The 15,977-nt window shown below is 48.5% G+C and overlaps 6 protein-coding genes across 6 annotated transcripts; 3 read left to right on the top strand and 3 right to left on the bottom strand.

Annotated features, from left to right (window-relative positions):
* Positions 1 to 509: 509 nt before the first annotated feature.
* LACBIDRAFT_305139 (uncharacterized protein) lies at positions 510 to 5,134 on the top strand (the record flags this gene model as incomplete). Its single annotated transcript, XM_001874451.1, has 25 exons — positions 510 to 1,160; positions 1,213 to 1,341; positions 1,394 to 1,422; positions 1,469 to 1,546; positions 1,602 to 1,625; positions 1,681 to 1,756; positions 1,815 to 1,894; positions 1,950 to 1,993; positions 2,050 to 2,079; positions 2,136 to 2,167; positions 2,222 to 2,272; positions 2,324 to 2,385; positions 2,438 to 2,441; positions 2,511 to 2,535; positions 2,586 to 2,684; positions 2,741 to 2,762; positions 2,810 to 2,849; positions 2,901 to 3,008; positions 3,055 to 3,194; positions 3,244 to 3,530; positions 3,586 to 3,621; positions 3,679 to 4,005; positions 4,060 to 4,860; positions 4,921 to 4,972; positions 5,029 to 5,134. 25 exons carry the CDS (start codon positions 510 to 512, stop codon positions 5,132 to 5,134), a joined length of 3,333 nt encoding a protein of 1,110 aa, XP_001874486.1.
* Positions 5,135 to 5,327: 193 nt separating this feature from the next.
* On the top strand, positions 5,328 to 7,492 carry LACBIDRAFT_305140 (uncharacterized protein; the record flags this gene model as incomplete). Its single annotated transcript, XM_001874452.1, has 7 exons — positions 5,328 to 5,403; positions 5,453 to 5,520; positions 5,574 to 6,266; positions 6,325 to 6,964; positions 7,022 to 7,168; positions 7,232 to 7,371; positions 7,430 to 7,492. 7 exons carry the CDS (start codon positions 5,328 to 5,330, stop codon positions 7,490 to 7,492), a joined length of 1,827 nt encoding a protein of 608 aa, XP_001874487.1.
* A 974-nt stretch (positions 7,493 to 8,466) lies between these two features.
* On the top strand, positions 8,467 to 8,988 carry LACBIDRAFT_153780 (uncharacterized protein; the record flags this gene model as incomplete). Its single annotated transcript, XM_001874453.1, has 2 exons — positions 8,467 to 8,811; positions 8,860 to 8,988. Coding segments are annotated over 2 exons (474 nt in total), but the record flags the coding sequence as incomplete, so codon positions are not given.
* A 5,280-nt stretch (positions 8,989 to 14,268) lies between these two features.
* Positions 14,269 to 14,597, bottom strand: LACBIDRAFT_305143 (uncharacterized protein; the record flags this gene model as incomplete). The annotated part of the gene is made up of 2 exons (XM_001875018.1): positions 14,269 to 14,452; positions 14,521 to 14,597. The coding sequence occupies 2 exons, from the start codon at positions 14,595 to 14,597 to the stop codon at positions 14,269 to 14,271; spliced, it is 261 nt and encodes an 86-aa protein (XP_001875053.1).
* A 415-nt stretch (positions 14,598 to 15,012) lies between these two features.
* On the bottom strand, positions 15,013 to 15,366 carry LACBIDRAFT_305144 (uncharacterized protein; the record flags this gene model as incomplete). The annotated part of the gene is made up of 1 exon (XM_001875019.1): positions 15,013 to 15,366. One exon carries the CDS (start codon positions 15,364 to 15,366, stop codon positions 15,013 to 15,015), a length of 354 nt encoding a protein of 117 aa, XP_001875054.1.
* An 8-nt stretch (positions 15,367 to 15,374) lies between these two features.
* On the bottom strand, positions 15,375 to 15,884 carry LACBIDRAFT_305145 (uncharacterized protein; the record flags this gene model as incomplete). Its single annotated transcript, XM_001875020.1, has 3 exons — positions 15,375 to 15,379; positions 15,428 to 15,748; positions 15,800 to 15,884. 3 exons carry the CDS (start codon positions 15,882 to 15,884, stop codon positions 15,375 to 15,377), a joined length of 411 nt encoding a protein of 136 aa, XP_001875055.1.
* Positions 15,885 to 15,977: the final 93 nt, after the last annotated feature.

A 15,977-nucleotide genomic window follows, 5' to 3' on the forward strand; every position in this document is an offset into this window, starting at 1 on the left:
CGCCAATACTAGGCCGCCCTTTTTATATTTATTTGTTGGCTCTTGCCTATCCATCAAATGGGATACATGAATCGTGTCGACAGAGGAAGGTTTTCTATTTTCGGAAAACATATTTATTACAAGCAGAGAGGTTAAAGCCAAAAATACGTAATACATGTACTGCGAACTGACCGCAGTGTAATTGATGCTTGATACCTCGACCGGTGTAATGGCGGCGGCGGAGCGAGACAAAAAACAGCAGAAAACGCAAAGAAAACGAATGGTGTTTTGTTACAGTATATAAAGTTGAGAGAAAAGCAGAACGATAAAGTTGCGATAAAGTGAAGATGATACCCGAGGGCCGAGAACTTCCCGAAATGGAGGGGACTTGGCCGTGACGGCTCAGGGGGCAGGGTCACAGATTGAACTTATGCAGCAGACAAGCGACAGCGCTTCACTTTAAATCCTTTTCTCTTTCCACCTCTTGTCCATTGTCGAGCTGATCGTACCCTTAGCGGTACAGGCCCCGGATGACCCTGTGGTCTACAAAATTCTCAGGGAACAGCGCCGCGTCCTCTAGTAAATGGCCCGAAGAAGTTACACTTCCCTCTCTCAATATAAGGCCGAGGACCAGCGAGAAGCGTCAAGCCTCATTCCATACGGAATTAGACATGCCCACGACGGCCCCCACGACTACCGTCGATGATGACGTGCTTCCGCCTCCTGCGCTTCATAATTCTGGCGGCCAGTTTAGTCGAAATAGGAGGAAAACGGCGCGTATATCCGGCCTCGCTGTTCATTGGGCGCGGTTCAAGAAAAGGCTGGCTACGGGCCCCGCCCCTTCGAGCAGCTCTGTCGTAGAAGAGAGCGTTGTGGAGAGCATTTTCACCCGACGTCTGCAATGCTATCAGGATGACGAGGAAGTAAATGAGGTGGTGGTGGACCGAGCTTGGAGTGAGGATATAAAGAGTTCGGTCACAAATTCAGACCTAGTTGGTAGCCCAGACAAGACGGGCAGTCAATTGAACCACGGGGCAAGCGACAGCGAAAGTGCTGTCTACGAGGGTTTCTGGTCCCGGAACCAGATGCTAATTTTCTTGCGGTGGCGGGTATGGCCCTCTCTTGTCAAAATATTCAACTCTCGCTTCCTGGATGATAAATCTGAGGAGCATTATTCCCAGGTGCGTTTTGTTGTTCCGTAGTATGGCCTTGATTTTTCTTACACCTTCTTAGGAGTCCTGGTTTCTCAAGAAACATCTCGCCCTTTATACCTCTATCTGGCTTGTTCTCAACTGGATTCTTGGATGCGCTTTCATACCTCGCAATCCTGTCGTGACTCAAGACAAAATATTTTACTTTGTGGTACGTGTTCTCGATGACGACATTGAGGTACCAATTTGAATTATGCTTTTAGATTGCTCCTATTGTCAGTATACCCGTTGTGTAAGTGTCATTGATATCGTTAGGACGTGATCTCAACCAAAAGCAGCTTCATGGTACTGTATGACTGGCCTCGACGTCGACCGTATATATATCAGGGTTTTCTGGGTCTTTCTATTTGGTGCTGGTAAGTTTTGTTTTCAAGAATCTTTTCATGCTTCATTTACCGTGCTACGACCAAGGTCATTCTATCAAGTCATCTTTATGTTCGTATTCCCTTGCTGGTGTAGAAGCTTTGAGGATTGAATCGTTCTACGGCAGTCTTTCATGTGGCTACTATTCACCATCTCCGAATTGTCAAGGTCGAGACTTTATGGCAATATTCTATTATGCAACAGTAGGCTCCTTGCTAATTCTTACAGCACCTTCCTGACTTACCCCTCATCTTTTTAAAGGCTCTTCAAGCTGTAGCTTTATTCGGTCTTCGGCTTAACCGTTTCCCTGCTGCAATGGGTGCCCTTCTTTTTTTCCTCTTGTGAGACCACTTATTCTGCTGGCGATTCAACTTCCCCTCAACGTCGCTTTCGCAGCGCATCGATCACGATGATCCCCCTCAAGACGAGTTGGGCACGAAGTACGTACACTTATCCCTTTCTAGGACATGGTTGCTGATGTACCTGTCTATTCTAGCCATGATTAACTTTTTCGTATTTCACAGCTGTAGGTGCCTCTGCGTGCATAAGTCAAACTGATGTCATTGAACCCTCGATCGCAAGTCCTCATCTACGTTCACTATATGTGGGAAAACGTGCGTTGCCCTGCAGATTCGATAAATGTTTTCGTTGACGAACGATATAACTAGTCGGAAAGACGGCTGTATACCCTGCGAGACGAACTGAAGATTCAGTTCAAGGTATACTTACAATTAGGTGCCGAGACTCATCTTACTTTCTCCAATTGGCAGGCAAAGCAAAAGGCACAGATCAACGAGCGAAAAGCGGCTGATTCAAAGAGACGTCTCACATCGTATGTTATGTCAATTTTGTTGACAACAACAACTCTTAATTCCAATTTTCAGTTATGTTTTTCATGATAAGTATTCACTTCTATCCCCATCCCTTACAAGGTCTTGATAATGGGGGATTATACAGGTCCGAGTTCCATTGAATACCGCAAGTGAGTCCCTCATATCCTTCGTTTGGACTCTCCTCAAGAAATTCTGTTAGTTCTGGCCGTTCAGAACATGGAGGCATCGCATATGATTATGAAAGACCAGGAAATTGAGTTCAACGCACTGTGTGGCAGTCTCAGCATGATGTCAAAAGGTATTTTGTTTTGCGACGGAAGCGGTGATGTTGTTGAGATTGACCTATCGTTGCAGTGCTAAATGATGTTCTTGACTTGTAAGTTCGGAGCTTCAGCTAAAAGAAAGCTTATTGAGTTCCAGTAGCAACCGAATGGATGGCGGGCGATTTGAGATTCTTTCTAGGGTATGTTGTCTGCGAACCTTGTGATGGCTTTTCCTTACAAGCTTCATGAAGCCATATGCATTCCATCAAGTCATGCGATCACTTTTCGTTCCCCTACGGCTGGCAGCGGATGCTCGCGGGTTACAATTTGAGACTTACCTTGATCCAAATATCGACTTGGTATGGATCAAGTTCACAAGAGCAGACCTATAATAACACAATGCAGGTTGCGCGGAGAGTGTCATACGAAGCACTGGGAGAAACCAAGGAAAGCATTCAGAAGCATCTCACAGAACATCCTTCTATGGACGGTATCGTCGCTGGAGACGAGGCTCGGTTACGGCAGATCATCACTAATCTTGCTAGGTGCGTTTCTTGATATGTATTGGAACCACTACCGACTGATCTGTCGTAGCAATGGCTGCAAATTCACGGAAACGGGTGGAAAATTGACGGTCAAGACCATGCTCATCGTTCCAGAAGCGAAATCCTTGGACCCGTTCGGAGGGCCAATAACGGAACCTGTGATGCTTTTTTCTGAGGGAGACCAACTGCATCCGCTGTCGACTAGTTATTTGACGCAACATAATATGCAACATGACAAGGCCCGTCCTCCTTTGGAATATATTGTTGTTAGGATCGAAGTCACCGATACTGGCGTTGGGATTAGGCCGAGGGACATGGCGGAGAGCAAGCTTTTCTGTGAGCGGATTGGGACCTTGTGTTTTGGCTTTGACTGATGGGTCTTCCTTTGTAGCTGCGTTCACGCAAACTGAGCAAGGGCGACAGCAGGGTCGGTTCTTTTATTGTATGAAAATTTACAGGCAACTGATTTGTTTTTTTGAAATAGGCGGGAAAGGCACTGGTCTTGGCCTAGCTCTCGTCCGTCAAATCGTAAAACTCAGTGGAGGACGACTGGGTGTTCGGTCCAAAGTTGGCGAAGGCTCAACGTTCTGGGTCGAGCTACCCCTTGGAGTTGGTCGCGAGACGTTGAAAACTGCCCTGCCTGACCTATCCCCCGAGGGAACTGCGCATTCAGGATCAGAGAAGGTACACGACCTGACGACGGAACTTGCGTTTAGTGCAATGACCCTGGGTGAGAGGCAGTCGATTCCGGTTAGCACGAGTCAGACGACGTCGAGGACTACGGCGGCTATGCATAGTATTATGGAACAAGGTCTGTTATTTGTTTTGAAGATGGTTGAAGTTGCTGAACAGGGATTCCATGCAGGTGGACGAGTTGAGCTCGTGTTGAGGAAGCCTGATTATGGTTCTCCGAGATCGTCGTCGTCTGGTGCTTGTGCTTCGAAGAAGGAAGTTGAGAAATCGCACGACTGTACAACACCTGTTCAAACTCCACAACAGTCCTCTCCCGACACCTCCACGGAGACCCCTCCAGATGATACCCCCACGGAGACTCCATTCGATGATACCTCCACGAAGACTCTTGACGACCTGACCACTCCAACTGAAGAAAATATTCTGCGACAAAACCGTCCGAAATTCGTTTTAATACCACATCCACCAACATTTTCCTCGGAGAATCAACCACCTGCCACTTCATCGACACTATCGAGCATGTCATCAGGATCAAGCCATGGGATAAATCCGATGACGTTGTTTGACCAAGGTTATACCCGTGGTAGCCCAGCATCGTCAAATGTGGCTATCCCCATCGAACCTGGACTTTCTGTGCTAGTGGTGGACGATGACCATATAACGCGGTCGCTGATGAAGCGGCTACTGACGCGGCTGGGGTGTGCGGTGTCCGTAGCCGAGAACGGGGAGATGGCGTTGGAGATGATATTGGGTCACCAGGGGCTGTTTGGGTCAACGCCTTCGAGCGATTCGTCGGGTAGCAACTGTGGTCCGATATTGGAGCGACGGCAGAATTTGCGGGCAGATGTTATTTTTGAGGAGGGGAAGTATGCTGTGGTGTTTTTGGACAACCAGATGCCTGTTATGTCTGGGTTGAAGGCGGTGGAGAAGTTGAGGCAGTTGGGGAGGAAGGATTTTATTGTTGGGGTTACAGGTTCGTTGTTTTTTCCCCCTCTAATCAAAAAGGTTCCTTGTACTGAAATTTGCTGGGCAGGCAACGCGTTGTTGAGTGATCAACAGGAGTATTTAGAAGCGGGTGTTGATCGGTAGGTGGCTTCGCACTGCGTACGGTGGCCTGGTGCTTATACATTGTTCAATATAGTGTACTGACAAAACCTGTATACGAGCGAAGTCTGAGAGATATCCTAGGAGAGGCGGAGGAACGACGCAAAACATGGACATCAAAAGCTGATTCTGAACCTTTATAGCATATCTAATTGGGAGATAGTACAGTATAGTAACTTGTAGGAATATTTGGATGGAGTGGCATTTACAAGAACAATTGTTTTGGCCATCGGGCCGTTGTGGATAGGTGGCCAGTCGGTTATAGCCGAGGATAACGAGCCTTGTGCTGGGCTGGGTTGTTCAGTCTCCAAGCTTGCCCTTTCTCCTCAACCTACCATGTCAGAACTACAACACTCTGCGAGGAAGAACTCGCCCCCACTGACTCCTCCGTCTCCAGACACTACAGACGCTGGTTTGTCTTCACTACCACAGCCTTCACACTCATACTCATCTTTACACAGAACTAAAGTTATCAAGGAAACGAGAACGAGAGGTCTCTCTTGAACCTCTAACCCCTTCAACCATCGTTGTAGGTCTCCCCTTTTCTCTCTCTTCTATACTGACAACCACAATAAACCATAGGATACAGATCCCCTGCTCCTCGACCGCAAAGACACACGTACCCCAGCGAAGAAGAACAGGCGACGCCTCGACACCACAGAGGAGGAGGACGATGGTCTGACTCGATCTAGATCGAATTCGGGCTCGCCCCCACTCAGCGTCTCACCACCGCAGGAAATGAAGATGCGGGTGAGGCAAATCAGCCAGGGGGTTGAAGACCTCAGTTGGCGGAACATGCAGGCTACTACCCCGGACAAAGATGCGGATGAGGACAATGCGGGTCTAGCGCCCGGGGATGCTCAAGACGTTATCGCTACTCAAGGTTCGACTGTGGATATAAAGGTCGACTCCGAGACTCAGGATGAGTCGCCCCCCAAGACACCGGAGGAGACACAGCTCATGCCATCCCAATCCATGATGGATGCCAGCCCCGCCGTACCACGCAAGGAGGCTCTTAGTGAAGAGTCCACGTTTCGTCTTCGATCTGATTCGGAGAGTGGTGGGGATAAAGGTCTGAAACGCAAGTTCCTTGAGCGGGGCACGAGTCAGGGCCCCCCTGAAACTGTAGATACATCTGGTCCGGAACCGTTGAAGAGACCGAGAGACGAAGCGGACGGGGATGATAATCCTAGAGAAACGAAGCGGCCTTCTCCACCACCTGAGCCTAAATCACCACGTCGCCCTTCTCCCCCATCTCCCAAGGCTTCCAAGCCGGTATGAATTTTAATCTTATTGTTTTCATGTCACTAACGAGTAGTTGTTGATTAATTAGCGCGGCTTCATGGCTTATGCATCCACAAGTTCACCCTTTGCCTCTGTCAAAGGCCAAAACCTATTCGCGTCTAGCAACAGCAATAAAACGCCTCCACCGCCATCTATACCGGCTCCTGCAGCCCCTCTCTCAGCATCCATTCCCAAGCTAGGCGAATCATCCACCTCTTCCAACACTCCCACAGCCACCAAACGATCAGGATTTGAAGCATTCTCATCCTCTGCCTCCCCCTTTGCCTCCATAAAAGCAAAGCTCCCCGTATCAGGATCCACAGCCAAGTTGGGGCGCGCAAAGTCTCCACCTCGACGAACAAACACTGCCAATCTAAACGCAACAAACCCGTTCGCCTCGTACGCGGGAACGGCGCAAAGTTTTGCTGTGCCCATGCAGAAGAGGGCTCGCGCTGGCTCGCCAAATGGGTCTGCACGGAGCTCGTTGGAGAGGAATCCTACTGTTGGTGTTTTTGGCGCGTCCACCACGACTGGGAATAATAATGGATCGGATAGTGGTGCAGAGGATGATGGGGGTTATAGGTCTACACATACGAGCTTTGGTGCACGGTTGAGGGCGGGGAAAGATGAGGATGAGGAGTCGAAGAGCGAGGAAGAGCAGTCAAAGGTGTTGTTGACTGAACAGGATGGTTGGTTGCTTTTCTTTTTGGTTAATTTGTGTGCTCATTTCTTTTTGGTGGTTGTAGTTGTTACTGGAGAAGAGGAAGAAGAGACTATCCACCAAGTACGAGGCAAACTCTTCTCCTTGGTGGGGGGAAATACCTGGAAAGAGCGAGGAACGGGGTTGTTGAAGCTCAATGTTAAACGAGATGATGGGACTGGCGCTCGATTGGGTATTACTTTCTCTCTTCACCCCAGTTCTACTTTCTGATCCTTCCTCTCACTCGTTTTTTTAGTGATGCGCAAGGAGGCCGTGTATACGCTCCTCCTGAACGTTACCCTCTTCTCTGGGATGCGTTGTTCCCTTGCTCAGGATCCACGATACCTTCGGTTCAGCATCATTGAGGCTGGAGCTACGACGCATTATAATCTCAGGGTACGTCTCAGTTTCTCTAATTATCTCTCTTCCTAAATAAACCCTTACGTCAAATCAGGTCTCTAATGCAAAAATCGCACAAGAGCTATTGGAAGAGATAAACGCCAACATTCCATTGTGATTTAGTTCCTCGCAAGGTACTAACACGAACCACGATAATGTTTTTTTTTTTTTGCAAGAGACGTTTCTACTGGCGCGTAGCGTGGTGATTTCCCAAATAATTTCATCGTTGACGCTATCCATATCAATCAAGTACACCTTACACATTCATGCTAGTATCTCTCTTTCCCTTCCTCTCTCCCTCTACCTATCTCTTTCTTTTTCCACCTCCTCTTTTCTTCTCATCTCTTTACCCGCGTTATCGAATCTTGTTATCTGCTGTCTCTTGGACCTGTGTATACATTCAGCAGCACGGATGTGGAGTGCGTCCAATGAATATAACTATTATGAGACCTGGAGAAATATCAATCGCTAATCTTATCTTGTCGCGGTCACATGCCGGTCGCGAGATGTTTTCTTCGTTTAGCGCCCAGTCCAATGACTACATATGCATTTACTTCGAGGGGCACTGGCATCACACAGTCCAGTCCCTGACCATTTCGGGAAGTTCTCAAACCTCTCTTATCCCATACCTCTGACAAACCATAACCTCTCTAACCCTAGAGCATTTTGTGTCCACCAAGTCGGTTCGCATAGCATAACCCATAAACCTCCCATACCCCATACCCCGTTGGTGTCAAATAAGCAAAGCTGCCTTTCACCTCGACCTGTATCAGCTCCCTCGCGGTGCTTTACTGTGTTAAACGCCATATTTCGCAAAGAAGCGTAACAAGGCAAGTATAACATCGACAACTATGGAAAGGTGTAAGACCATTGCTTTGCATTGTACCCTTTCGATGCTAAAGAACCCTTATCCAAGTTCTCAAAACGTTGGCCAATTTCCTTCCGGAAACATGACCCTTCTGGACAACATTAAACGTCGCTTCAGAAATCTTACGATCTTGGTGCGATTGAAGTATCGATGGTACGGGCGGACAGATGGGGCTGCGGTCAGGATGGGTTCGGATAGTGGTGAAGGTGAGGTTCGACGACCGCGTCACTGAGGATTTGACGACGGAATTCATTCGAACGAACACGAGCATCCCCGTTCCCCGTATCCTCGACGTCTTTAAGCGAAACAACAAGTCGTACATCGTGATGGAGTTCATCGAAAACGCAAAGAGCTTGTATGACGTTTGGTCGGACATGACAGACGAGCAGAAGGGAGCGATCTGCTCTCAATTCAAAACCTACATCAACGAGTTGCGCTCGCTCGTGCCGCCGAATCCGGGACGGGTGGAGTCCATCGACGGCTCTCCGTGCTTTGACATTCGCCTGCTGGGAGAGTTTGGGCCGTTCGCGTCCGTTGACGATTTCCACGCACATATCGGCCACAATTTCGTTCGAGGGAATCCGAAGAGGCTTGAGTACTGCTAAGAAGCATTCAAGCGTTGCGAAGGCAATAAGTACCGCACGGTCTTTGCGCATTGCGATCTCAGACTATACAATATCCTCTTTCGCGACGGGAGGATCGCCGCTATAATTGATTGGGGATGGTATCCTGGGTACTGGGAGTATTGCCAATTCTTCTCGTCAAATTTTCGCTCTCCCGAAATTCGGGAGCTAGCCAAAAGTGGAGCGATAACTGATTTGTATGATGATGAACGTCTTGTGGAGGAATATCTTGCGGGTATATTTGTGCGATGCTGAGGTAAATATTTCTCCGCCTTCGTTGTTGAGGATTTACGCTTATCGTTCTGTATGTCTCCAAAAAGTGTAAATACCTCTTTTGTTTAGGCGCCCAGTTCAACAATTACTTTTACTTCGAGGGGCACCGGCACCACACGTCCAGAAGCAGAATACCATGACAATTGATTAGAGCTATAATGTACATCCAGAGGCAATGGTCAGAGTTCCAACAATCCAACAACACAGTGTGAATGCGAACAGGTGCGGGGGTCCAGGGGCATGCATGCACGGGAGTCAAAAAATACAAGGGTAAGCAACTACAGCAAGGCAAGAATAGATCCAGCCCGCGAAGGCGAATAAAGAAAGAGAAGAACTTGAAAAAAAAAGGGGGAGAATAATTGAATGTATACTCTATGAACGAACTCTTTTATAAAACAGCACGTATGCCTTTTGGTTCTGTGGTAGATGAAATGTGAGAATCAAGGAGAAGGAGGAATAGTAAAGTGAGTACTTACGACCACCTGCTTTGGGTCAACTGCTTTTACACTGCTATCGTCGCAATACATCCATCCTCCATTCGAAGCTATGAACGCGGTATCTAAACAAATTTCAAGTAATGAGCAAAACGTCAAAACGGAAAAAGAGGGAAGATAACTCACAATGCCCGCTACTCAAATTACCGTAATGATTCGTCACCCCATACAGATCATACCGGTACGGGGGAAGCTGCGTCCGGGGATCACTCGTGGACATTGGGAGGCCACCGTTCAGCTCGGACTTGTCAGCTCCAGGAGGGAGTGGGGGCGGCATGTAATTCGTCAAATCTAGTGATTTGATAGGGAAATCCACAAAAGTGTCAATCTTGTCTGAAAAACGCCCGTTGGCTTCGAAGCGTTTCAAATGGACGAGGAGAATAGGGGGAAGGCGAGCTAGGGATAGTCTTTTGGATGCTCTTCGTTTGACTTTGCATTGTGGACAATCCCTGATTATTGAAACGATGAGAGATGTTTAGTATATTTGACAGCGGAAACATACCATGCATCATCCTTTTCAAGAACCTCCTCATTGAAAAAGGCATTCAAGCAACGGTCAATGGGAACCTTGCCGCTCCTGGCAGGTATGGGAAGTTGCAGAATCGAGAAAACATTGTACGTCGTTGACGTCTAATATACACCCAACTTAGTAACCATAAAAAAGTAAGGACAAAACGACTCAACACACCTTATGGCACGTCAAACACTCCAGCCGATTTCTAAACTGTCCCTGGAAAAAGTCCACAATCAAACTATCATTTCGAGCCTTCCAATTCCTCCATTCACGATCACTAGCAATCTGCACCGGAAGCCTCTCCAGCTCGGCTTCTTGCGCTGGCGTTTGCGTGATCGTTGGCTTAACCATAACACGGTTCAGATCCTCATGTATACCATCAATCAGGAAACTGAGGAATTCCTGCGAGTCGTGTTGGTCTGAACCATTGTATTGCGACTTGAGTTGGCATATTGATCTCTGTCAAACGCCGTCAGCACTAAACCGCTAAAATAGCAGATGGGGAAACAAAAGCTTACCCTGAAATCTGTGGGAGAAACAAATGGCAAATCCTCACCCCACATCTCATGTAAAAGCTTGGCAAACGCGCCTGCAAGCTTTCCTTGAGATCCAAGCTTGTTAGTAAAATTAATCGCCGTCTTCCAACGCCCTTCTACAACCAAAAACCAACATCAGCAGCTGTCTTCACCCAAAAACCAACAAAAATCACGCACCAGTGAAGAATCTCGAAAACGGCACCGTAGCACTCAAACATTGAATGGGGGCATTCATGTAACACGTATTCCCCAAATTCTTCAACCCAGAAATCCCAACTTGCGTGTCGGGCCAATAAATGACCGGATACTCGGACGAAATTCTTGGTGCCTTCGGACCACCATTAGCCTGGGGAGAAGGGCTATACGGAGGCGGTCGCGGTCGATTATCCTGACGTTCCACGAGCGCAGACGACGCTACAGGTGGCGGACGGACGATCTGTGGTGACGTCAGCTCTGGGTAGTCGATCGGGGCTCGGTGGAAGCCTTGTATAGCCTCCTGTGTCTGGTCAACGTAATCGCTGCGCCTGCGTGAGAGGGTCGGGTTGATAGAGGCTTGGGGCGGAGAGGTGATATCATACGAAGATGTCATGAATTGTGTTTGCGTGGTTGCTGATGTTGTTCCGGAGCCTGATGCTGTAGGGGATATACGTCGAGGGAATTGAGGGTATGTGATGGTGCTTGATGATGGTGCCCCATTGACCAGAGATCGTTGGGGAGATATTAAAGGGGATGAAGTCTACACGAGTATCAGCTAGTGTCCGTGCGAAGGATGAGAACAAGATACCAACCATTTCATTTTTACTTCGGGAAAAGGATACCGAGCTTGGCCGCATCATAGCTGGTCTGCGAGTTATACTTCGATCAGGTGGAGCGTTGTATGAGAAATCCGCAGGTGACCTGTACAATCAAAATTGAATATATATAGTTCTTTCTCTGAGAAAAAGAAGGCAAACCTGGTGTGACCTGAGGGTTGATCTAATGAATAATTAGAACGATGATCAGCTCCATTCAAAGGGAGTGCATCAGGACGTTGGCGCGGTGTCCACACTTGATGAGGATCTGCAGCCGACGAAGCAGCAGCACCAGACAGCTGAGCAGTTACCATTCCATTGGTGAAGGGATTGTTCGAGTTGTTCGGACTCGAGGACAGCAGCAACGAACTAGGGACGTCCGTGGTGGGTATCGGCCGTTTTACTTCCGCGTACGACGATTCGCCGCGTAGCTCAGTGTTCCCTATATCCCGCTTCCAAGCTTCGAATCCGCCGACGAGCATCATAGGCATCCTCTTGAGCACTTTCTGAAAGGCTTGTTCACTGATAACGCGGACGAGAATTGAGAGCGGCGTGTTTGCGGCACCAAAAGACTCAGAAGAACCGTCGTACACCACGACCAAATCAAACTTGTCACGGTTACCGAAAAGACTAGCTTCATGTCGAGGCGCAACGACCATTGCATCTTCAAGCATTTTGGAGTTCACCCTGTTAAAAGTGTTAGTCAGTGAACAAGGTAAAAAGCGTATACGAACCCTTCCCGCATAAGTATAGAGGGTTCAATGCAAACTACAGCATCTGCCACTATGTGTTCCCTGTCAAACTCCGCCCTGTTCCGAACGTCGATAACGAGAACATTGTGCTCTCGAATATATGAAAGAAGCTCTGCTGGAAATGCCGTGTTTGTCTTTGGGATTGGCGTCTTCGGTCCGCTTGATGCTGAGGCTGCTGTATTCGACAGGCCAGAAGGCTTCAATGGTACCGTTGACTTTGTAGGGGAAGCAGGACGACTGTTAAAGTTGTTAACCGTGGGTGTGACAGGAGTACTGGATGGTCGTTCAATGGGAACAGTGAAACTCTTGAATGAGGTCAGGGGAGATGCTGACGACTCGCCAGTCCATAGATCTTTCGCAACCGACTTGCTGGATTCGTTGTTGCTTGGTCCCGTTGGTACGGAGGGTGGATTGAAGCCCGGAAGTTCATCAAGCTCATCAATAGAGGGAAATGCCTGCGTAAAGCCAGTCAGGTCAAAGTTGTTTAGTTGTGGAGACGATGATGGTGATGAAGAAGGTGACGGTGGTCCAAAGGATGAGGGCGAAACAAGGGTATGGGGCGATGGAGCGGATGATATCGGTGTGGATGGGACTAATGTTGGATGGGTCGTGGATGGGGAAGACTGGCTGGCGGTCGAATAGCGGACAGCTGGTGAGATGGGCGAGGCTGGTGGTTGACTTGGCAGAAAACGCTTGTTGGTTGTGACGGCCAAGCCATTGTCTTGCAAAGCCCGCAGTCGGTCAGCGATGCTCCCGCCAGACCTGGTATTGGAACCATTGCTTGAGCTTTGTTCCCTAGATGGAATGAATGAGGGAACAATGACAGCAATAACAGGTAGGACGTACGTCGGCTGAGATTTTTCAATTGCTTTCAGTTTCTCTTCAACAGCGGTTGTCCTTTCAGTCAAATCGCGCCCATCGCCCTATTGAACACAGAACCATCAGAAAAGATATGAAAAGTGATAAGATCCAAACATACACTGAGAAAATCCGTAAGTTCTTTCTTCAGAACACCCCCCTTGCTTCTCCCCTCCTGTGAATACTCCGCTGAGTCCATAGTCATCTTCGCAAGACTAGCAGCCTTGATGAATGAACCAAGCGCACTCCTCAGATCACCCTTTGTTTCATAATCCTTGGCCGAAAGTAATTGGGTACGAGCTGTCCGTATTAAGGAAAGAGCCGAAGCGCCTTTTGCTTCTTTCTGAACAGCCTCCCTCGCCTTTGCCTTGATGTCTACAACAGTCATGCCATCGTGGAATCTGGTCGCACCGTTCTGGATGGCTAGGGTGGTCGGTGTCAGCTGGTTGACCCTTTGCAAGGCAAAGGCCGTTGCCTCACTTGAATGGGAGGTGCCGAAGCCAGGTGGATGCCCTGGGGCATTAGGGAGGACAACAGGCATGAAAAGAGAGGCACTTTGAGTGGTTTAAAAACGAGAATACGGTGAATAGAGGATGAAAGGTATAATGAGAACGATGAGAACGAAGGAAATTCAAGAAATTCAATGAATCAGCGATCCATACAGTCTGCTGAGGCCACAGTAATCTAACGTAAGCAGCCCAGAGGTTTGTATGCCTTTGTTGAACTCGGAACATCGTGCAGCCGCAACTAAAAATATCCAACGCAGAATAATATACATGCGGAAAGGGAAGAAAAAACTAATTAGTGGAGCACCAGCACTGTCCACAAGGACCCGCGTAGGTCCACCATACCTCCCACGAGGTATCGGGGAAGCTTTGGATACTCTTGCCCGCCCTGCACCGGTACTCGCGTTCTATTTCGCTTCGGCTACTTTCTACGGCTCCAGTAGAAGCTTTGATAGGACCAGGGGGAGATAACACGAGATATCTTTGTTTTCCTCGAATTTGCCTTGGTCAGGACCTTCATCTGATACGTATTCCCCAAATTCTTCAATCCAGAAGTCCCAACCTGAGTGTCTGGCCAGTAAGTGACCAGACACTCCGACGAGATTCTTGGTGCTTCGTACCACCATTCGCATCGGCGGAAGGGCTGTACGGAGGCGGCGCTTGCTGCGGTCGATAATCCTCACGTTGCCACGAGCGCAGACGACGCTACAGGTGGCGGACGGACGATTACAGTCTGAGTAGTCGATCCCGGTCGGTGGAAGCCTTGTGTAGCCTCCTGTGTCTGGTCAACGTAATCGCTGCGCCTGCGCGAGAGGGTCGGGTTGATGGAGGCTTGGGGCGGGGACGTAATATCATACGGAGAACTTATGAATTGTGTTTGCGTGGGGAAGTGATATCATACGAAGATGTTATGAATTGTGTTTGCTGATGCTGTTCCGGAGCCCGATGCTGTAGGGGGTATACGTCGAGGGGATTGAGGGTATGTGAGAGTGCTTCATGGTGTTCCATTGACCAGACATCGTTGAGGAGACATTAGAGGGGATGCAGTCTATTCACGATCATTTGTGAATGTGCATGCGAAGGATGAGAACGAGATACCAACCATTTCATTTTTACTTCATGAAAAGGATAGCGAGCTTGGCCGCATGAAAGCTGTTCTGCGAGTTATATTTCGATCATCTGGAGCATTGTATGAGAAATCCGACTATAGCCTGTGCAGTTAGAGTTGAATCTAAATACTTCTATCTCTGATAAGAAGAATACAAACCTGATGTGACCTGATGGTTGATCTAATGAATAATTCGGACGATGATCAGCTCCAGTCGAAGGGAGTGAGTCAGGACATTGACGCGGTCTCCACACTTGATGAGGATCTGCAGCCGACGAAGCAGCAGCACCTGACAAATGAGCAGTTACCAGTCCATTAGTGAAGGGATTGTTCGAGTTGTACGATGGTAGCAGCAAGCAACGAGTTAGAGACGTCCGTGGTGGGTATCGGCCGTTTTCCTTCCGCGTACGATAATTCGCCGCGTAGCTTGGTGTTCCCTATTTCCCGCTTGCAGGCTTCAAGTCCGCCAACGAGCATCATGGGCATCCTCGTGAGCGCTTTCCGAAAGGCTTGTTCACTGATAACACGGATGAGAACTGAGAGAGGCATGTTTGCAGCACCAAAGGACTCAGAAGAACCGTCGTACACCACGACCAGATCAAACTTGTCACGGTTACCGAAAAGGCTAGCTTCATGTGGATGCGCAAATACCATTGCATCGTCAAGCATGATAGAGTTCACCCTGTTGAAAAACTTTAATCAATGTACCAGGTGAAAAGCGTATACGTACCCTTCCCGCATAAGTATAAACTGTTCCGAACGTCGATAAGGAGAACATTGTGCTCTTGAATATACGAGAGAAGCTCCACTGGAAACGCCATGTTTGTCTTTGGGATTGGTGTCTTCGGTCCGTTAGATGCTGAGATTGCCGTATTTGGCACGGAGGGTGTATTAAACCCCGGAAGTTCATCAAGCTCGTCAATGGAGGGAAATGTCAGTGTAAAGCTGGTGAGGTCAAAGTTGTTTAGTCGTGGAGACGACGCATGTGACGAAGAAGGTGAAGGTGGTCCAAAGGTTGATATCGGCGTGGAAGGAACTAATGTAAGACTGGCTGGCAGTCGAGTAGGGGACAATAGTCAGATGGGTGGAGCTGGTGGAAGACTTGATACATCGGGCGAAAAACGCTTAGAGGTCGTGACGGCCAAGCCAGTATCTTGTGGCAAAGCCCGCAGTCGGTCAGCGATCATGATGGTCTCAGGCCAAGTGTTGTGATTTCGGAGTTCGAATCACACCCAGATCACGCTTGCCCGCGCCAACACTTGTCCCGCAAATCACACCAA

This window comes from Laccaria bicolor, genomic scaffold (assembly GCF_000143565.1).
Source record: "Laccaria bicolor S238N-H82 LACBIscaffold_2 genomic scaffold, whole genome shotgun sequence".
Taxonomy (NCBI): domain Eukaryota; kingdom Fungi; phylum Basidiomycota; class Agaricomycetes; order Agaricales; family Hydnangiaceae; genus Laccaria; species Laccaria bicolor.